Raw genomic sequence first — 22,285 nt, forward strand, 5'->3', positions numbered from 1 at the left:
TGGTGTTGCGGAACCTGCACCAAAGTAAACAGTCAGTAAACACGTTCATGCAGGGATCCTGCTTAGCCCGGGAGCACAGACCACATCCTATCAGCCATCGCGAACACGGCGCGCTACGTCAATGCAGCATGCATGCATGCACATCTCCATCCATATCTCCGCATACATTATCTCTTTATACCTTGATCACTGAGTCGATGCAATACATTCAAATGATATATCATTAGCTTCATCCTGTGCAAACCGTTGAAGCTCCTAGTCAGCCCTACTACCTGCCTGCGCGTCTGCCCCGCCACCCCTCATTCACCGCGATCGTGTTGTGGTCGGTACTTCATTGATTAGAACGTTGTCACAACATCGATCATTGTATCGCTTTACATCGGCTTCGTTGGTCTTTATTCTTGTGTTTGGAGCTGCACGGATAGACCCGGCGCCTTGTCCTCGTGGACACAGCACGCGCCTATGAGCTCCCTGCTATCTACGAGCTAGGCAGCACATCGATTGACAAACACACTGCGATAACTTACTCCACTCATACGCTTGCCATATACTCACCATGGAAGACGGCATCATGCAGCTACAGCCTGGGCGCAGTGTAGGCTTCATGAGTCCGTTGCGACCATCTTCCCCAGTTACCAAGCTGACTGAGACACAGCCCTCGGTTGCTCCCTACACGAGGTCCTGCCAACGATCAAAGCCGAAGTCAAGGCCTTCCCACGCTTCCAACTCTACCACGACGAACTACGACCCATATCATCACCCGTACAAGTCGTTCTCCCCGACAACGGCCTGCGGCTACAGTTCGACGGCCCCGACCAGCGCCTGCGCCTCATCGAAGTGCTCGATTTCGCAAAGGCCAAGTTGGTATACAAGGACATCGACGTGTACAAGCCTGGTGAGGGAGGTTTCTCAGGCGGCGTATCAGGCCCGAGATTTCGCCATGTCTACGACAAGCTGCTGGGACCGACCTATGGCGGAGAGTACATACCCCCGAGATCCGAAGACCCAAATGCGAGCGGCACATACAACCTATCGTATCCGGGAATAGCGTTCAACTTCCCGGTTCAACACTCCGCCTACTCTCCAAAGAAGGACTTCATCTCGCTTCTGTCCTCATCAGCTACTGGGTCTGCAACATCCATGGCGGTCTTCAACGGCGAGTCGTGGCAGAAAGCCCGTGGAACATTGTTCACAGCAATACCCCCGAATCCGAGGTCCTTGGCCCTAGGCAAAGCAAAGGATGGCGGCCCAGACGAGATCGAGACGGTCAAGGTACACGGAGAGGGTAGGATAGAGCTCGTCAGGCGCTCCAGTCCTCCATTCTGGATCATCCTGAGTGAGACAACGCCTCAGGATTTAATCATGGAGCTTGGTGCCCCAGACTCCATCTACCGCAAGAACGATCATCGCCTATCAATACACAAAGATCGGAGGACGAGCGACGCGTCAGACCTCTCGCCTGGTGGGCTCACCCCAGATGATGATTCAGACCACGGCTCGGTGGTCAGAAGCGACGACGAAGATGCTTGGGAAGATGATGATGAGGCCGCACTGGAAGCTCAAGAGCGAGAAATTGCAGCGGCTGAGCACTTCTATAATTACTACCATCATGGCTTTGACATTCTCATCTCTCAACCTACGCAGATCTCCCCACCTTCTCCCACTGCTGAGAGACACGAGTCGGAACTACATGCGCAAGGGGAGCTCAGCGCGCAACCCCTAAATCACCTCACTGCAATCAAGATCATATTCCACGGTAACGTGCCTGGCTCGTACCAATTTAATCGGCACAGACGAAGCAGATGGACGCTCGAGCACGTCCCATCAACCATGTACCGCGACCCGCTCAGTTCGGAGATGGGCTTTGGAGACATTTCAGGCCGGCTGAAGGAAGTATTCAAGCCATACTACGACAATGAAGAGCAAGAGAGATTACAGCAACGCGGCATGGCCCTGAACAGAGGCTGGGGCGACAGCCCTGGTAGTAGCTGCGAGCTTCTTGGAGGATGGGAAGAGAGTTCGGGAAAGAAGAGCAAGTTTGCGAATGCCGGTAGTGTCTTGATGGAGGGTGCTGCGGATGTTGGCAATGTTGAGCTGTTTGGATTTCCGGGCATGGTGTTTGAAGTGCTGAAGAACGGAGCTGTGAGCTCGTTGACCGTGTATTGATACGATATGATTGCGGCTGCTGGTGCCCGCAGGGATGGAATGCGTTTTGGTGAGGCCGGACACATGAAAGCTACTATGGTAACTCCATAACTATATAATCAAATGCAGCAACTGTTTATCACACAGTACTGCTTCTCAAACTTATCATCTCGACAGCCGTGTTGAGTACTTAGCACAGAACACGAGACTATCTCCGCGTTATCACCGGGACCAGCCGAACCATCACCGACTCCAACTGTCGATCCAAAAATATTGGATCTCCAACACTGCTTCCCCGCCGATTCGCCCGCCCATGATGCTATTATGCTAACCCCAACACGCATCCTCCGCGCATCATGGTCAAACACCCTCCGACTGCCAAAATCTAGCTTTCCGCCGCGACCATTAGCGTCAACGAACCCAACCTACCTACGACGATGCACCGATGACCTGTATTCGTGGCAGGCGAGCCCCGAACGCGTTGTACGTTATGGACACCTGGAGAAGCGGTTGAATGGACAGAATGGCGAGGCGGAAGGCAATGCGCCAAAGGAGACCTTTACTTTGCATGATGGACCGCCATACGCCAATGGACCATTGCACATTGGGCATGCATTGAATAAGATCACCAAGGACATCATATGCAGGCACCAGGTCGGGCAAGGGAAGAAGGTGTCATATATACCTGGCTGGGACTGCCATGGTCTGCCCATCGAGATCAAGGCTCTGCAGGCGCAAAAGAAGGATGCGGCGCAAGCCGACCCTGTAAGCGTTCGTGACGCTGCGCGCGAACTGGCGACTCGGACGATTGAAGAACAGAAGCGCGGCTTCAAGGAATGGGCTGTCATGGGTGACTGGGACAACGCGTATCAGACCATGGAGCGAGGCTTCGAGATCAGACAGCTGGAAGTGTTCAAGAGCATGTTTGAGAAGGGCTTGATTTACAGGCAGTTCAAGCCCGTCTACTGGAGCCCGAGTTCGAGAACAGCGCTTGCGGAAGCCGAGTTGGAGTACGATGAGGGTCACAAGAGCTTAGCTGCGTTTGTGCGATATCCAGTACATCTTTCGGAGGCTTTACAGAACGGGGCTTTGAAGGAGGTAGACCGTGAAGTTAGCGTAGTCATCTGGACGACCACACCCTGGACTCTGCCCGCGAACAAGGCGATCGCGGTTCACAAGGACATGCAATACTGCGTAGTCAAGGATGCTGAGAAGGATGGCGAACTGATCCTGGTCGCAGCTTCACGGGTAGCGGAGTACGAGAAGATTATTGAGCGGAAGCTCGAAGTAGTGATCGCAGACGTGCGTGGCGCAGATCTCGCCGGTCAAGCTCAGTACGAGAATCCGTTCCAAAAGGCAACCGGACTACAGTCGATTATCCATGCGGACTTTGTCACCGACTCCTCAGGTACTGGACTGGTTCATCTCGCTCCTGGACACGGTATGGACGACTACAACGTCTGCATGGCGCTCAACGTTCCAGCTTTTGCTCCCATAGATGATGCTGGTGCTTTCACCAAGGACGCGTTTCCGGAACAGCCCGAGCTTCTGGAAGGTCTCCCTGTTGCTGATATCAAGAAGTCGGGTAGCAACGCCGTGTGCAACTATCTTCAAAAGTTGGATATGCTTCGAGGCAAGCAGAATTACCGCCACAAGTATCCCATCGACTGGAGAACGAAGGAACCTGTCATCACGCGCGCTACTGAACAGTGGTTCGCCAACGTAGAAAGTATCAAGGACGCGTCGATGAAAGCAATCGCCGACGTTAACTTCATGCCTGAGACTGGTAGAAGTCGTCTAGAGAGCTTTATTCAGGGACGCAGCCAATGGTGTATCTCGCGACAACGTGCTTGGGGTGTCCCTATCCCCGCCCTGTACAAGGTCGAGGGCGACATACTAAAAGCGACCATGGACTCTGAGACCATCGACCATATCATCGAGGTAATCAAAGAACGTGGTATCAACGCCTGGTGGACGGACGCGCAGGATGATCCAGCTTGGAAGCCGAAGCATCTGACCGGAACATACGTACGCGGTAGAGATACCATGGACGTCTGGTTCGACAGTGGTACCAGCTGGAAACTTCTTCCAGAACAAAAGGATCAGCCCGTTGCCGATGTATACTTAGAAGGCACTGATCAACACCGCGGCTGGTTTCAGTCATCACTCCTTACCCACGTCGCTACCCAACCATACTCAACAGAGACCGTCAAAGCACCATACAAGACTCTGATCACCCATGGCTTCACGCTCGACTCGGACGGCCGCAAGATGAGCAAATCTCTCGGCAACGTCATCTCTCCATCGCAAATTATGTCCGGTGAACTCCTCCCACCCGTCAAGCGGAAGAAACAAAAAGGCGTTAAGCAAGACCCAGCCACCAAGCACACACCAACATACGATGCCATGGGCGCCGATGCTCTCCGCCTCTGGGCCGCAAGCAGCGACTACACACGCGACGTGACGATCGGACAGCCCGTTCTCATGTCCGTAAACCAAGCCCTCCACAAATACCGCGTCACCTTCAAATGGCTCCTGGGCATCTTCTCGCTCCCGTCATGCCCACCACCCTTCACCTCCTTCAACGAGCTCACGCCCACCATCGCCGAATTCAGCGAACTCACTGACCGCCTCGCTGTCCACCGACTGGTGCAGGTCAGCGCAGAAGTGCACAACCACTTCGGCAAATACGAGTTCTTCAAAGGTGTCAACGCCATAAACAAGTACATTTCCATGGACCTGAGCGCGTTTTACTTCGAAACACTCAAAGATCGCGTGTACACTGGCGATACAAAGGACTGCGAGACACTTCAGCGCGTTTTGGGTCTCATTTTCTACGAGCTATTGCAGATGCTTGCTCCAGTCTGTCCGCTGCTTGTTGAAGAGGTCTGGGATCATGTCCCTGCAGAGCTCAAGGAGAAGAGTGCCCATCCTGCACGCGCGGTTTGGTCGCCTCTTCCCGCGCTCGCGGCGTCTGAATCTGCTAGTCTAGAGTCTATGAGCGAGACAACTAGTACACTAGGCGCAGCCATCAAGATCGCACAAGAGCGCCTCCGTGCTGAGAAGACGATTGGTTCAAGTCTCGAGAGCGCAGCGACGGTTTACCTACCAAAGTCGACCAACGCGGAGATTTTCTACGCTGAGTTCACGAAATGTATGCAGCCTACATTCCTCACGCCAACGGATCTCGAAACTCAGCTCGCTGGCCTCTTTGTTATCAGCGATCTTCAATTTTGGACACCAACAGGGTCGTTTTTTGCGAACAATGTGTTCACGGCGGAGGATTCTGATACGTTGAAGCAGCGGTCGCAGTGGTGGGAGGAGGAAGCGCTTTCGAGTGATGCGGGGGTGTTGGGGAAGGCGAAGGTGCTAGTACATCCGCCTAGTGGGCAGAAGTGCCCGAGGTGTTGGCGGTTTGTTAAGGAGGAGAAGGAGGAGATTTGTGGGAGGTGTAAGGGTGTTGTTTCGCAGCAGGGTGGGGTGTAGTTGTGGACATAGCTGAGGGGCTGCTTTGTATACTACTGTAAAATTACAAAAAATGCTGTACGCCTGTAATCTAACCGACGTTACTTCGCCTCCATGAAGGGTGTTGCAAAGACTGATTGAATGGGAAGCGAGACATGTATTGATGTGGAAACGTAGCATACGCTGGTTAAAGACCAGAACCACGCTTTCCCTTGCGAAGCGCCTTCGTTGATGCGTTTCGCGCCCTCCGTCTTTGCCTATCCAAACGTTCTTGCGATTCCGCATCTTGTTCTTGAGACTGGTGAAAACCCTGGCTCTTGCTTCTTCTTGATGGAGTCTGACTTTGCTTTCCGGGTTTGTTACTTGGTCCAGGTGTTGAAGGCTGTTGATTTCGAACACCGAGCGGAAATCGGTCGTTTCGTCGGTGTGTCCTCTGATCATCGGAATCATACTGCCTTCTACCCCTGGTGCTGTCAGGAAGGGATTCTTGTACATCGTGTGGGTGCCACTGGGGCGTGAAGTGCCATTCCTTGTGTGGCTGTAAGATCGGAGCAATGTCCGGCTCCTGTTCGCTGTACATTTCAATCCGAGCGTCTTTGATCTCTGATGTGATCTGATCCCATGAAGTATCTGCCTTCTCCGGGATAACCTCGCTCGAAGCCAATGCCGATTCCTCGTCTTTGTTCGTGTATTGATTGTCCACCGAAGCCTGTGCACGATGCACTCTACGACTGAGACGACTAAGGCTACTGCGGCTACCGAATGAAACTTCTGAACCAGAGCCATGCCCCGAAGGATCTGAAGCTACCTTCGTTGAGCCTAGGCTGGACCGTACCATTACGTTTTGCAGCGCGGCGTTGGATGACGTTTCGTTCTCCTCCAAATCATCCATGTAGTCCGTTGCAGGTATCGCAAACAGTGCGAGTTGCTCAAGGTGTCGTGCGAGATGATGCTTCAATTTGTTCGCGTGCTGGCCACATAATGTGCATGTCCCCGAAACAGCATTGGATGGGCGCTGAAATCCGCGTTGCAAGCTCAAAAGCTGTGTCTCATCAAGAGGCTGTAAATGGACTGCATGCATGTGCTCTAAGAAGTCGCTTTTGTCCACGAAAGACTGGTGAGAATCTGTGTTGCAAAACCATTCCATGCGATGGGTCCGAGATTCATGATGATACCAGTCATTGAGATTATCGAAGAAGTATTCGTGTAGTTGGCAGTCTGGGTAGGTGCAGATGTATGGCTGGAGGTCGGACAAGACATGCTTTCTTGTGCACATATGTGAGCCAAGCAATTAACGATAGGTCTTGAAATTACTTACTTCCATCTACGCTCTGAAGTAATGACCTGAGCAATGGAGCAGTATGGACATATGAATTCCTCCAAAAACCGACCTGCTTTTGCCCTAGGTCGATTCGGAAGTCTGATTGTCACCGCAGTTGCGGTTTGCTCGGATGCTGTGGATGACGCAAAATCGGACACTGAAGGTGCGTAAAGTCCAACGCCTGGCGAGGTTGATATCATTGGAGCGTTGATCTTCAGCGTTGTCGCTTTTGTAAGTTCCGTACGTTGACTCGGGCCCTTCGAACTGGGTGCCAACTCGCTAGCTAAATCTTCTTCAATGGGTTTGTGTAGATGACCATGTGCAAGCTCAGAGGCTTCAATCACTGTCACCTCTTTCCCTTGCAAGGCATCATTGTGATTTTTGCGATACTGTATCAGTTGCCTGCGTCTCGATATCATTTTCGCTAAACGAGTAGTAACCGTTTCGTTGAGTTGGGGGAACTTATCTCTAACATACATGATGTCAAATGGTAAGTAGGCAGTTATATCAGCGATATGCTTTTTGTTCATGCGATCCAAAGGAGCAGGACTGCGAATGGGTAGCCTCCAAAGACAGTCAACGATGAAGTTGATAGGGTCTGCTAGCGTCGGCTTCGCTAGTCCGAGGACTGGTCGATCTGGCTTCTCTCGAGGCAGCTTCCCTTTGATTGGATACTCCACTTCGGAGTCGGAAGAGACTTCCCATGGAGAGTCAGAGTCGGATTCATCTTCATCCGTATCTGAAGGCTCGGGTTTCTCCGTGATCCGATCACGAGCCGCCGTGTCCTCGATCTGAGCGGCTTCCAATGCTGAACAGCACTTCCATCAGCAATCTCTTGGATGTCTAAACGATGCGATTGTGATACCTTTGTCAAGCTAATGCGTGAGTCTTCGGTTAGCCATCGTTCCTATAGCGCGAAAGGGTTGACTATGATGGGAGTGAAAGAGGCAATGTGTCTTACACAGCTGTCTAGATCTTTCATCAACCTCAGAACCTACAAGCTTTGTAAGTCTTCGCATGTACAATTGTGATGACAACCGGATACCTGGTCTCTGTAGAAGGAAGCTTCTCTCAGCCGATAGTCTAAAGACGACTTATATCTAGGACCGCTGTGCATGGCGCCGACATTTCCAGCCCAAAGTCTGTACCTATCAAAGACATCTTGCGCTCCATTTTTATCGTTTTAGGGACGAGAAGAGTCTAGTACGCTGATAAGGGCAAGGAAAATGGAGACACAATTAGCGTGAACTTCGGCAATAGACTCATGCATCATCGGATAGCGACATGCTGTTGATAGAAAAGAAAGGTAAAGTTGGTGATGACAACGAAACCTTGGAAGGCTGAAATTCCAAGGTTGCATGACACCACGTGGTCGAGCTGACAGCTACCTAGGTAGAGCTCTTTGAGCCTAGTCACAAGGCTGAGTATGCTGAGGTCTCTGAGCCCGCACCTTCATTCTAGCCGTCTCTACGCAGCTATCTTCGCTGATGTAACACACCCTTTTCTACTGGGACTGTTGCGTTACTTGGGCCCTATCTACAACAACCGTTATCTTGGCCGTCTTTTCGCCGAATCAGCCACCTCACCGAATCAGCGACATCGCAAGCTTCCTTATTATGTCAGGTTTCGAAGTAGCTGGGGTAGTTTTGGGATCGCTGCCGTTGGTGATAGTGGCTCTGGAGCACTATGCTGAAGGGGTATGGAATCAGACCCGAGAAGTAAGCAGATCATGGCTAACACATTGCAGCTTTCAACAATCAAAAGTATGCAAAAGTACGAGGAAGCATTTGAGTGTCTTCATGCTTCTTTTGTAACCAACGCTTGCATATACAGGAACTCATGCGAAGAGCTTCTGAGTCCATTGGCACTTTCAGATGCTCAAGTATGTCAGCTACTCGAAGATCATGACAGCTCATCTTGGGAGAATCCCGACCTCAACGATGCTCTGCGCAATCGATTAGGAAGCAACTATCTACCGTTCAGGTCTTCAGTGAAGCAGTTAAACAAGAAAATCAACCTCTTCGCGCGGAAGTTGCAGCTATGCGAGAACTTTCAGGTGGGCAAATCCTGAAAAGATGGGAGCACTTGCTAAGATGCCGCAGCCGCCTTGGACTACACCAACGGGAAATGTTGATGCAGCAGCACGGAACAGATTCTTCAACGACCCTTGGATACGTATAAAAGGAGGCCTCAAGATGAAGCACTACAAGCAACTGCTATCGTCCATCGAAGAGGACATCGGCCGCATCTCCAGCCTCACTGCAGGAGCAATTGCGCTTGAACCTCTACGACTTCAAAGAAGACGTAAAGCCAACACAGAATATCTTCTGAAGTTTCGACAACAGGCAGAGAGGCTTTACGACGCTTTCAACACGAGGTGGTCATCGAAATGTGCGTGTCAATGTACACATCAAGCAAATTTGCGGCTTGACATACAGAGAGACGACGAAACAGGCAGCCCTTCCAGTTTCAAGCTTGTATTCACCTTTGCATCACCGCTTGCTGGTCTTGTCACTTCCTGGAAGCCGATTCCGGTAGAAATCGAGGCTATCGATGTGATTGACCCGACGACCCCAGTCAACACCTCACTACTTCCCAGCATTGTTGTCCACTCAAACACAAAGGTACACGACCACTGGAAATGCCTTCAAAAGGCACCAAATATCGTCGATCTCTGCGCAACACTGCAACACTGCCCAAGCCCACACTGTATAGGAGTCATGAGTAGCAAGCTGGCTAGACACCACATCCACACTCTGCGACTACCGAACGCTAGCACCACTGACAAACGCGTGAGCCTGCAACAGCTACTTGAGAAGCAAAGTCAGAGCTTCCAGATCAAGGAAAAGTGTACCCTAGCTCTTACACTCGCCTCCGCTGTCTACCATCTCCACAATACACCGTGGCTAGAAGAAACTTGGGATCTAAACGACATTTGCATCCTCAGTCAATCTGTACTATCCGATCAACCATACATATCCCGAGACTTCCCCGCCGCGGCAGCACCACCGGCCCACAGCCAACGAATGCGTATCATCAAGAACAGCATCATCTTCGCTCTCGGCGTCGCATTGCTAGAGATCTCGTACGGTAAGTCACTGCAAACCTTTGTAACCAAAGAGGATCTCGACGACGCAACAGGTAGCCGTACAGCATTCACCGACTATCTCATAGCAATTCGGTTGGCGGAGGGGTTGCGTACGCGGGAACTGCCGAACTATGCGGATGCGACGCAGAGGTGTATACATTGCAATTTCGAGGCCTCGGTGTTTAGTCTCGATAATGATGACTTTAGGGAGAGGTTCTACCAGGGCGTTATCGTGCCGTTGAGGAAGGATTACGAGTATGTTGTCAGTGCCGCTACGATATAATGTGGGGAATGAGAAATACGATCTATCATGGATGAAGCAAGTCGAATTCAATTTCTGACCCGACCGCCGTTGCAGTACTTTCAGCATCCAAACGTGTCCGCTGAGGTAAGACACACAGGAGTCCGAACATGTCGGCAATCCAGTGCTCCCCACATGAACGCCGGACGAACTGCGGCCCGAACAGAGAGGTCAACATAGCTGCGCCTTCCTATCTGTGACAATGGGACCAGAATCGTTCCGAATGCAATGAATTCCCATTGCTTTGCGAAGATAGACGGTAGTTCAGGGTCGAGAATGTCTTGGTGTCTTGACATTCGGCAGCCCACCATTAAAGAGTCCTTCAGTTACTAGCATCGTGAGTTCCGAGTATCAGCCCGACTGTTGGCATGGGTTTGAAGACGTCTTTCGGTACTGAGAGAATTGCTATCTAGACATTTGGTTTTGACCCACGTGATAAGTGAGCAAAAGGACATACTCGTGGCATCATGCAGTCACTATGGAAGCCACGCCCAGGTAGATTCCTATTTGGTGAGCCTTTGTGGGAAGGAAGCTGGGAGCTTCACGATGCACCTGTGGCGATCGCAATTCACACCTCTGTATGAGCGCAGTGTAAGATGTAGACGAGATAGACGGCGCCATGGCAGAGATAGTGAACCATGTGTTTGGTACATGTAACTGACTCAGAATTATTCGATTGGACGTCAACATATCCAACGCGCAACCGGCGCCTGTTGGCATGTCAGCTGAATGGGTTGGTTCTCCAATCTCAAACATAGTCGACCGTAGTCTGTGGCTTAAAGGGCCGTTGGTGGATCTCAATTGCGAACGGTCTTTGTAGTACTATGCGTGCCGTGTATTTGCAGGGTCGTGCGATGTACCAACACAGACGAACGTGCCGCTTGCAGTCATCTGCACGCCAGCAGGCTATACATTGTAAAGAACCGTCCTATTTGTGGAGGTTAGCTGCCTATCAGAGTTGCGCCGGGATCGGACTGAGTCGTGCAGGCAGAGCTTGTCACTACTTGTCATGTACTTGCAGGCCACTGCCGTGTGGGAGACGACCCCGGATTCCGCTGACCAAGAATTAGATCAGCAGCCTCACGGCCTTATCGTGTGTTTGTTCGGCAGGGTCAAGGCAGCTCCTTGCTGAATCCAGTGTATGGAGCGAGTAAGGCTGCGAGGTGGTCACGGACCAGGCTGCTTACGTGGATAGCGTGCCCGAGGCATCGGCAAGTAGCAGCAGGGCGTGACACTGAGTCGCCACTTGCAGTTTCCAGAATATTTCTGCATGGGGCCGTGATGGGGTTGCTCGGGCAGATGACGACGCTGCGTGGCAACAGCGGGGGTGCGTACAGGGCGCGCGATGCATGCTGCAGCAATGGAGACGGGCGTGCGATGCCAGCGCACAGCGAGTCGCAGGTTGAGGGCGCTGGGGCGGGCGTGCTGTATGTAATCAGTGCAGCGCACGGCGGGAACTGGGCCGCCCCTGGGGAAGCGTTTCAGAGTGAGCTTGGCTCTCTGGGTTCGCACTTCACGCAGCGATAGCTAGTGGGCGGGCGCGTCGACGTTGGCACCAGCATCACGTTGGGAGGCAAATGAAAGCGCGCCCTAGGCCAAGCGCAGTGCAGGGCTGACGTTGACGCAGCGGAGCACTCGTATAGCATTTGGCTGTGACGGAGCGAAAGCTTCCAGAAGGCTTGGGGGCTTCGAGCCGGGCGGTTCGTCGACATGTTAGGCTGGGCCCACCAGTGCGCCTGCCTCTTTTTGTCGAGTATCCCAGATCCAATCAGCCAGACAAGGCCCGCTGCTCTCCTCCACCACACCACACTCGATTCCTATAGCCGACTTCTGCCCGTCTCGCCCACGCTCTCATCACCTTCGACTGTGTGCGCCCGATGCTGCTCAGAGTGCAGCCCATAGCAGTGCCGCTCATGCGACACACCGAGGACCGCTAGAGCCCCTGCATGCATCTACAACCCTCACCCACGCCCTGAAGACGCTCAAGACGCTCCCCAAACACGCTGCGAGCCATCGCCTGAGGACGTCCGCTGCGCTGCTCGAGTCTCGACACGTCCCGTTGCGCGCGCGCTGAGTGAGAGAGACCAAGAGGCAGCCGCGCCCAGCACCCGCCCGCCGTCGCGCCTTCCCTCCCACGTCGCTTCCCGCCTTCCTCGTCGCATCCACCCGTTGCGCTTTCCTCGTATACAATAAACACTGCACCTTAGTGTCGTGTGCACTGGCTGCCGCTCGCCGCCTCGCCGGGTTCCCTGGGGCTTCCACCGACGTCGTCGTTTCAGAGTGCATCTCAGACCAACCGGCGCACTCCCGCCGTCCCATCTCTGCGCTCCCCCACGCTTCTGGACGCTCGACTCTGTCCGCTGCTCTCCTGTGTCCACTGCCACTGCGCTCACGACCGCCAATTGGCCCTCGGCTGCACCCCATCCACCACGCTTCCGCCTCGCACCCTCCCGTGACGCTCTCCGACCCGTTCAGACGTCTCACTGCGACCACCCGTCCTCCCCATTTTGCGACACCTCCCCAACAACCTCCCCTCTGCGCTGGAGACCAGTGCTGTCTGGTCGCCGCACATAGGCGGAGACAATGGAACATGGCGCGTGCAATGTTGTCTACATTGACCGGCGGGCCAACGACGAGCACGTGCGGAAGGAGACGCTGTCCAAATCGCTCGTCGCGAGAACCACGACTGGCAATGTAGGACAGAGCTACTTTGCTATCGGCAAGACGTCGCCGCGCGAAGTGCACGACAACGTCGAGGCGATACTGTCCATTTCCTCCGAAGGTAGTCCGTCCTCTTCCCGCGCCCACACCTTTGCTAACCCGCTTCGCAGTACACATCTGCAGCACCGGCAGGGCCTGCCTACAGAAGATCACCCAGCTCGTCGAGTCCACCAAATCCAGCATTCCTACGTTCGTCATAATAGACATCCCATACGATGAAGAGCAGCGCATGAAGCGCCTTTCTCGCGAGCCGCGCACGCCCTCGCCTACATCCTCGCGCCTCACACGATTAGATACGAGCGAACCCGACGACATATATGCCATGCACCTCCTCACCCACATATCCTCCGAGATCTCGTCGCGGAATTTCTCCAAACTCGTTGTACCTGTAGTAATGTTGTCGGGTCTGGGCACCGAAGAGCCGTCCTCAGCTGGTCCGCTGCCCTCGCCGGGACTGCAAGTGTCTTTCTCGCTCGGCGACACTGTACGGTTGACGCGATACCTGGATGCTGGCGCTGTCGACGTCCTGACGAGTCCAATGTCCAGAGACCGCATGCTTGGCTTAGCCGTCCATGCCTATCGGTTACAAAAGGAGTTCTCTCGAGAAGAGGCAAGCTTTCTGACTACTAAGCGCAATCGGAAGCTGTCTTGGGTCGGAGTCGACGACACAAAACCTTACGCATATCTGCGCGAGGCGATGGTGTCGAATCTCATGACTGGTATCTGTAATCCGGAGACAGTAGGCGACTCGCTTGAATCTACGTATGTACAAACGGTGACTTGGCAACCTGCCACTGACATAAGTAGGGATTTTCATCTCGACGTAGATCGCCAAATCGTCGTTGAAGCTGCTATCGGCACGTGGGCCTTCTCCGCGCACGACTACACCGATGACGAGCTTCTCTATGGCGCTTTCGTCATGCTCAAGCATGCACTGCAAATGCCCGAATTAGATAGATGGGCGATAACCGAAGGCAAGTGCGGCTTAAGCCACAAACCTGCTACTTGCTGACCAATTCGTAGACGAGATGATCGTCTTTCTCTTGGCCAGCCGTACTGCCTACAACGAGTTCGTCAAGTACCACAACTTCCGTCACGTTGTCGACGTGCTCCAGGCTCTCTTCCACTTCCTCGTCCGAATTGGCACCCTGCCTCCTTATCCTTCGGATTCGTCCAACACGTCCACCCCGAAATCGCCAATCGCTGAGCTCCTCAAGCCCTTTGACGCGCTTACCCTTCTGATATCCGCCATTGGACATGATGTTGGCCATCCAGGAGTCAACAATGCTTTTCTAGTCGCATTAAACGCACCGCTAGCGCAACTGTACAACGATCGATCCGTCCTAGAATCGTTCCACTGCGCCGCTTACTCCCAAATATTACGCCGTTACTGGCCGAGTGCATTCAATGATGCTGCGATGCGCAAACTCATGATCAACAATATACTTGCGACGGACATGGGTCTCCATTTCAAGTACATGAGCGATCTGGGTAACCTGCAGCAGAAGGTTGCACATGACAAGGGAGTGGTCGACGGATGGAGTGCTAAAGTACAGGAAGAACAAAAAGACCTGACATGTGGACTGCTCATCAAGTGCGCAGACATTTGCAACGTGGTATGTTTGGAGTTCTTATCTTTCTGGCGCATTGCAAGCTGACATACTTTAGGCGCGCAAGTTTGACACCGCTGCCAGGTGGGCCAATATCCTAACGGACGAATTTAGCAACCAAGGACTCATGGAAGAGGAGCTGGCTATGCCATCGTGCCTGTTTGGTGGCCCACCTGTTCGGGAAGACGTCATCAAACTTGGCGAATCCCAAATTGGTTTCATGAACATCTTCGCAAGGCCGCTCTTCGAAGCTGTCACGGACATCTTACCGGCGATGCGCTTCGCTGTCGACGAGATCCTGACCAATAAGGGTGTTTGGGAGAGTAAGATCGACGAAGAACGACAGAGGAAAAGGAAAAGCAAGAGTATGAATCTTGGATACCTGACATCTGGTTTCACCGTTGATCCGAGCCCGAGCCCCTTGTCTGGAGGGCCTAGCAAGCCGGCTGTGAAGATACCTCTGAGTGCCATCAAAACTATCTCTCCCGAAGAAGCGGCTCGACGAGGATCGACAGGCTCCATCCGATCCATTCAAGCTGCGACAGCTGAATCACGAAGATCCTCTTCGATTATTGACAAAAGCTCAAGGCGATCTTCAACGACCGCTGTCCCTGGCCAAAGAGCCATGAGCTCTGCTGAGAATGCCACTTCGTCGAGACGAGGAAGTCGAGACCCCAGCCTCACTGCGATCCTGGTGACTCAAACGCCAAACTCGTCCGAACAGAAAGGGCAAGCTTCAGGTTCTGATGATCGGTCAAAGACTGATCGCAAGGACACTTTGACGAGGTCTTCGTCACCAAAGAAGGAGAGGGAGTCTCTTGGTGTTAGGCCAGTCACAGCTCCTTCCCAGGCCAGGCGTAGTCAAGGTGAGTAAACATCACTTCAGACCCGTCATGGCATATGAGCTAATCATGGAAAAGTTCTCGACCCTTACCCCGCGCAACAGCCGTCATCACAAAGCCACTCTCAGGTCGATCTCTCGCAGGCGGCAAACGGAAACTTTGATGGCTCAAAGCTGCAGCAATGGGACACCGGCAACAAACTGAGTGCTGACAGCAACGCCACACGTTCAGATGTGTCGCGCGATTCGAGCTGGTGGCGACACGTGAGCACCAAGCGACGCCCTCGGGATGTTAGGAACGGCGACGCAGATGGGCGGGCTCCGCTGAGGGAGGTAATGCCGGACTCACTGGTGCCTCCTCCGAATAGCGACTCGACGACTACCTCGCCCACATGCTCTAGCCCCGGCAGGAAGACAACGACGGGGAAGATTATGAGCTTCTTCAAACGAAAGCCCAACAGCCATAAGGAGCCCGAGAAGCAGTTGTCCAGCTTTGGTAGCTCCTCCCAGCTGCGCACACCACAAACGAGCGATCCTGGGCGATCACTCAACAGCGACGATTGATTTCACTAATACCTTTCTACGCCTCTATTGACCTTACATTAATGACCAACGCCGCATCCGATACCACGGTATTTCCTTTAGTCTCAACATACCACTTCAAAAGCAGTCCTGGGTCTCTGTGGCACTTGCTTTTGGGTTTCCTTCGTCTCTGGCAATTCCTGGATTTGATACCTCTTGCGCATGGCATGCCATCGGAAAGCGTTGGTGTACCAATTATTTGAGGTTCACTTATTTCACCTTCGGGTAACTTTGGGCGAGTCTTCGATCGTATCTTGCTCCAGCGCGCTTGCATCTGGGATACCAGGCTCCTCCCTACATTTTCTCTCTTCCTTTGTCGGCTACGTTCATCTCGGTGGGGCGCTGACGCATACCCATAGCAGCCGCTGCTAGCTGGGCTTTCTGGCCTCTATAGTTAGGGAGGTCTGATTCTATTGTTTCATTTTTGCGACCAAAAGGACGCATTTGTTTACGCAGCTTTGTGGTTGTTACGAGCAGGAGATGGTGTCGGACATTGGGCAGGGTATGGAACGGTGCAACTACGACATTGTCGCATAAGAACACTGGCTGAAGAGTTGGCAGGAGAAGAGAGTGTATAGCTGACTCCTCTCCGATATTCGTAGACATGGACACAGCGGCTATTATCCTAAGCTTGGCTGCGCCGCCCGGCGAACTGATGACGAAAACCCATAATGAAATGTATATTCTCAATTCTCAACTCATTTGCTGTACGCAATCATCTTTGTGCGCATTGCTAGGAAACGGATCCATCGTCGTCAGCACGTTTTATTCACAGAAGATGACCATCGGCAAACGCCGACGCCCTTATCATGGTCACGAGTTGCTTCCGTAAAAGTGGTCCTCGTAGCACATAACTACCTAATTCGGGCCAGTGCAAGCGGTGTAGTGCCGCGCTAAACCCCACTTGCCTGACAACACCTACTCCTCGACATAAGGCATACCTACAAACTTCTCTTCATCCTTAAGCAACACAAACATGGACGACAAAGTCAAATATCTACTTTCCCTCTCGGCGGTGCGAGAGCGTGCTAAGATTGTAGGAGAGGCTGCCGAGGCAGGCAAGCTGAGTCACTTTGATGTGCATGAGGAGCGTCTGGGCGAAGCAGCGGATTATGTGACTTCTGTCATCAAGGTTTGTTCTACCTTTTCATTCAATATCATGGTATGAAAGTGCTGACTTGAAACCCACAAGCGCGACTTTGGCCCCGACAAATTCCACACCATTCCACCTCACGGGCGCTGGCAGCACTTTGAAGTTGGCGGAGTTCCCCGCATTGCCGACCTCCTCGATGAGTGGAAAAAGAATGGGTGCGACGAACTCGAAATTACGCGTCGGCTGATCGATCTCTTCTTTGTTTCGGTATTGCTGGATGCTGGCGCTGGGGATCGTTGGCGATATGTGGAGCCAGGAGCGGGAAAGGAGTATGAGAGGAGTGAGGGCATTGCAGTAGCGAGTTTGTATATGTTTAAGAGCTTGGGTTTTGCTGCGAAGAAGGATGGGGGGCCGATTGTTGACGGTAAGTATTGGTGTTCATGCTGGCGTGGTTGAACGAGATGACTGACTGAGCTGCGTATAGGAAAGGGACTCCAGGACCTCAAGACAGAGGCCCTCGCAGAAGGCTTCCAAATCTCATCCAGCAACCCCATGCTAGGCGTCGACTCCCGAGCCAACCTCCTCCGCAGTCTAGGAAAATCTCTCCTTTCCCAACCCGACATCTTCGGCGACCAAGGCCGTCCCGGAAACGTCGTCGGTACTTCTACCACCCTCTCCACCACTAAATCAACTACTAACTACCCATCACAGACTACATGGAAACCACCACCTCCGATCCCTCAACCCTCGACATCCTAACCTTCTGGGACGTCCTCCAAAACCTACTAATCCCCATCTGGCCGCGAGACCGCACCGTGGTAAACGGACAAGCCCTCGGCGACGCATGGTCCCTATCCACACTGAAGACGCAATCTAAAGATGCCAATGCAGACGAGAGCACGTTCATCCAGCCCTTCCACAAACTAACCCAATGGCTCGCCTACTCCCTCACTGTCCCATTTACACGTATCTTATCACTGTCCTGGAAAAACATGTCCTCTATGACCGCCCTCCCCGAATACCGCAACGGTGGTCTCTTCGTCGATCTAGGTGTTTTGACACTGAAACCTGCGTCTTTGGAGCGCGGTCTTAAAGCTACGTCTGATGGAAGTGGACTTCCATCTTTCGCGGCGGGCGATGATGCTATTGTGGAGTGGCGGGCTATGACGCTCGTTTTGGTGGATAAACTGTATCAGTTAGTGCTGGAGAGGATGCAGGGGGTTGAGTTGAGTATGGCGCAGTTGCTTGAGGCAGGAACGTGGAAGGCGGGGAGGGAAGTGGCGAAGGAGAAGAGGCCTCAGACGAAGAGTAGTCCGATTGTCATTCTGAGTGATGGGACTGTTTTCTGAGCTGAGAGATTTAGCAAGATAAAGCCATGGCTTGATAGAACGATCGGAAGCAGTCAAAGGTCGTTGTTAGAACAATCGTCGTGCCTGATTAGAAGAAAATCACATTCCTCCGAAGAATCCTCCCTCCTCTTTTCTCCCTCGGACTTCTTTCATCTCAACAGCCCGCCCATTTCTCCCGTCTACTTCTTCATCAATCGCATCCAACACACCTAATCTTTGTATCACATCGCCCGCTTTCCCTTCCCTTTTCCTCTCCCCAGACAACTCTTGATCCGAAACATCTCTCTTCGCGTGCATATCTTGCAACCCCCAATCCCTCGGCGCCATCCAACCCTGCCGTTGAGTCTCACGTCCACCACTACCACCCTTCCACATTTCTCCCAACACCGGCGACTCCGGCCCTGCACTATCCAACTCGCTCCTTAGATCATCGCCTGGGAGTTCAGATGGCCCCCGAACATCTCCGTACATGGAATTACGAACTTTTGTCAGCGCTGATGCGGGGAAGGATGTTGAGATAGTCGTGAGTGGTAATTCTTGGGGTGGCGGTTGCCAGATATGCGGGTAGGTTCGGTGTTGGTGGTCGTAGTGAGTGGGGGTTTCAACGGGATAGTTTGGATCGCGGGGTGCATATGCTGCGAAATTCGTGTCTTGGGAGTAGACGGAGGAAGGAGGGTGGTGGCCGAGTGGGGATAAGGGGCTGTAGATGGTATTGTCGGGGCCTGGAGTGGGTGGGGTGTAGGACGGTGGTGCTATTTCTCATGGGTTAGTGAGATAGCTCACTGAGGTTTGTTGAAGGGATTGATTCGGGTGAACTTACAATCGGTCACCTCTGGCTGCCGATTCTCTGCCATGACGCATATTGGGAGGATATCCAGACTTTGCTCTGCTCCATCTCCGTTGTCACGGGGTTTGCCTTTCTTTCTCCTGGAAAATAGGAACCAGATTACGAATCCGGCAATTATGGCGAGTGCGAAGGTGCCTCCTGCTGCGCCTCCCGCTATAGCCGCGACGGGTATTTTCTCTTCGGTTGCAGCGGGGGCAGTATTTGATGGGGATGTGGTGCTCGATGTTGATGTAGCGGACATCGTGGCTACGTTCGCCACTGTGACTGAAGCGTAAATGCTGGAGATGAATGTCGGTGATGGGCTCGAGTCTGTTTTCAAACCACCAGTCGCATGATAGGCGCTGAGCAAGTCCTCGAGGTTGAGGATTGCCGGTTCAAGATCACCATCTGGACAACCGGACTGCGCGCATGCATTCGTTTTACAACATCCCCAGAACGTTTCTACACCATGTTAACATGGCGTTCAAACAATGCATTTCGTTCGCTAGTTGGCTGAAGGATCTTCGACAGACCCAAAGCTTAACGATGCTTCTTGACTTACTGCCAGCGGCGCAAGTGTAGAATTTGCTCCCAGTCCCACACGTAGCGTCCGGGAAATCTCCATATGATGTTGGATCAAAGGCACCGGGGTACAAGTTTCCTTGTGCACAAGTGATGTCGCATGGATCTCTTGCGCAGCAGCCAACGAAGAAACTGGAACTGTGTTAGCTCCTGGAAGCATGACAGGTAAACTTTTCAACTTACGTTCCGTAGCCGCACGACCACCATGTACCTCCAGCAGGACAGGAAGGCGAGAAGACTTGTCGCTCAAAAAGGCTAGCCGGCATAGTTTGGGACGACGAGGCTGAGGTCTGTCTAGTAGATCTGAAAAGCGAATACAGCCAACAAACAACAAGATCAGTGAACTTCAAACCACGAATCTAACAGTCGATAGTAAAGACCACCAGGAAATTGCGTTCCAACCTGATCCGGACCCCAAGAGCACATACTTCGACCCAAACGCCGCCCTGCGGCTCAGCCATGATTCTAGTAAGATGCTACTCTTAGCCGAACTTCTCACCCGCCACATCTTTTTCTGTAGTATTCAGGGCGAAGATACCCAGAATACGTGCATATGCAGTCATGTAATAGGGGCCGGTATTGCTCGGGTGTTATCTGTGAGTAAGAAATCTGACGTTGTTCATACGTATGTACTTTGGTACTGCCTGCTGTGCCAGATACTCGGCCGCTGCGACGGCGCGCCATGCTGACGGATGGGGAGAAGGAACGCTCGCAGAATTCGAGATGGGCAGATGTTGGGGCTGGTATTCATATTGGAAGGTGTGAGGTGGCGTGAGGGGTCGTCAGGTTAAGTCGGTGGCTGCCGCGTGGTTGCCGCGTGGTCGCATGCGCGCATGGAGGAGATGCATGGAGGAATTCAAGGTTTAGGCCCCGGGAGGAAGCTTGTGGGTTGCACATTTGCACAGGACACACTATCACGTTTCGTGATAATCGCGGGGTAGTAAAATGAAGGAAAATGCTCAAACAGTTGCTGAACGCCTGGTTACAAGAGACCTCGGGACGCAGAAGAAGGCGGTCTTGGTGTTCTAAATGTGGCACGGGGGAGCTGCACGTCGGATTAGGTAAGAGTAAGCCCCGAAGCAGCCTTGTGTGAAGAAAGGAGATGCGCAATCTCAATACACACCAACCTCGGTTCACTGCGTTTTCAACATCGTTATTGTTAGATGGTATATATACATTTCGTGGGCAAGAATGGGTATGATACGCGAGTACAGATTACAACGGGACCTCCCAATTACAACAACATAAAGCGAATGCACATCATCTTCCCTCTGATGAGGATATCTTCGCGCGACTAAATCCTCGACGAAGATGGTCACTCGGTCATTACGCCCAGCCCTTGAGCTCGGCTGGCGCGCTTCGTCCTGTCGCTGGAGAACTCGCCTTGCACCGGCATAGGTGAAATCTGCGGTGACTCCAGCTCAGAAGTACCAGACCGTGCCTCGGCAGGAAGCTCAGAGAATCGCCGAGTGTCCACACCATCCGATGCACCGGCGGGAAGTTCGGAGTATCGGTTGGACGTAGAGACCTCTGCCGGGAGCTCTTGGGGTTCGCTCGCATGGCTGGCGTATTGGACGTATGATTGCTGGCCCTTTGTTGGGTAATTCTGTTGGTAAGGGTCTTGAACAGGAGAGGTATATGTAGGAGGTGCTATCGGGAATGTCAGCATACTATAAGATGGATCAACGAGGAGAACGTACGCGATTGGCCGTCGAAATGTGATGAGTGCCCGTTGTGGTCATGCTTCTCGTTGTTCATCATTGGGACCATGGCTGCTGCGCCCATTTCGCCTTCGGTAGACTTCTTGTTGCGTCTTTTACGGAGGATGAAGAAGGCGATCAGCCCAATGATGGCAAGAGCGGCGACGCCTCCAACAACTCCACCGGCAATGGCGCCAGTGTTACTCTTCGAGGGGCTTCCAGTTGATGTTTCGCTTGGGGTTGGGCTCGGGACATCTGAAGCATAGAAGCTGAATTCACCTGGCTGACCCATGAAGGCGGGTGTTAGGTCTCCCGAGGCGCATGTACCCGGTGGGGTCGCTGCGCATGGATTTGTCTTGCAGCATCCCCAGAAAGAGTCTCCTGCGTTGCATGTAAAGAAATTGCTGCCTTGTGCACAAGAAGCGCCTGGCCATTCGCCGTAATGTGAGATGTTGTAGCCACCGGCACGGATGTTTCCTTGCTGGCAGCCGTTGACACAAGGATCAGCTGCGCAGCATCCGACAAATTTGCTTCCAGTAGAACAGGCATACCTATAGCTCGTCAGTATCTGTGCCGCTCCGATCTTCTGGGATTGGCCTTACCATTTGCCTCCGCTCGGGCAATGAAAGTCGTAGAAAGACGAGTTAGACATGCTGAATAT

The 22,285-nt window shown here is 52.8% G+C and overlaps 4 protein-coding genes across 4 annotated transcripts; 3 read left to right on the forward strand and 1 right to left on the reverse strand.

Moving 5' to 3' along the window:
- Nucleotides 1-556: 556 nt before the first annotated feature.
- J4E93_001491 (uncharacterized protein) lies at nt 557-5,631 on the forward strand (the record flags this gene model as incomplete). The annotated part of the gene is made up of 3 exons (XM_049339442.1): nt 557-608; nt 656-2,142; nt 2,611-5,631. The coding sequence occupies 3 exons, from the start codon at nt 557-559 to the stop codon at nt 5,629-5,631; spliced, it is 4,560 nt and encodes a 1,519-aa protein (XP_049203399.1).
- Nucleotides 5,632-12,903: 7,272 nt separating this feature from the next.
- On the forward strand, nt 12,904-16,056 carry J4E93_001492 (uncharacterized protein; the record flags this gene model as incomplete). Its single annotated transcript, XM_049339443.1, has 6 exons — nt 12,904-13,102; nt 13,152-13,803; nt 13,849-14,015; nt 14,065-14,657; nt 14,710-15,517; nt 15,572-16,056. 6 exons carry the CDS (start codon nt 12,904-12,906, stop codon nt 16,054-16,056), a joined length of 2,904 nt encoding a protein of 967 aa, XP_049203400.1.
- A 994-nt stretch (nt 16,057-17,050) lies between these two features.
- On the forward strand, nt 17,051-18,516 carry J4E93_001493 (uncharacterized protein; the record flags this gene model as incomplete). Its single annotated transcript, XM_049339444.1, has 4 exons — nt 17,051-17,206; nt 17,267-17,591; nt 17,652-17,825; nt 17,879-18,516. The coding sequence occupies 4 exons, from the start codon at nt 17,051-17,053 to the stop codon at nt 18,514-18,516; spliced, it is 1,293 nt and encodes a 430-aa protein (XP_049203401.1).
- A 2,723-nt stretch (nt 18,517-21,239) lies between these two features.
- On the reverse strand, nt 21,240-21,916 carry J4E93_001494 (uncharacterized protein; the record flags this gene model as incomplete). Its single annotated transcript, XM_049339445.1, has 2 exons — nt 21,240-21,574; nt 21,625-21,916. 2 exons carry the CDS (start codon nt 21,914-21,916, stop codon nt 21,240-21,242), a joined length of 627 nt encoding a protein of 208 aa, XP_049203402.1.
- Nucleotides 21,917-22,285: the final 369 nt, after the last annotated feature.

This window comes from Alternaria ventricosa (genome assembly GCF_023758065.1).
Source record: "Alternaria ventricosa strain BMP 2768 chromosome Unknown scaffold_2, whole genome shotgun sequence".
Taxonomy (NCBI): domain Eukaryota; kingdom Fungi; phylum Ascomycota; class Dothideomycetes; order Pleosporales; family Pleosporaceae; genus Alternaria; species Alternaria ventricosa.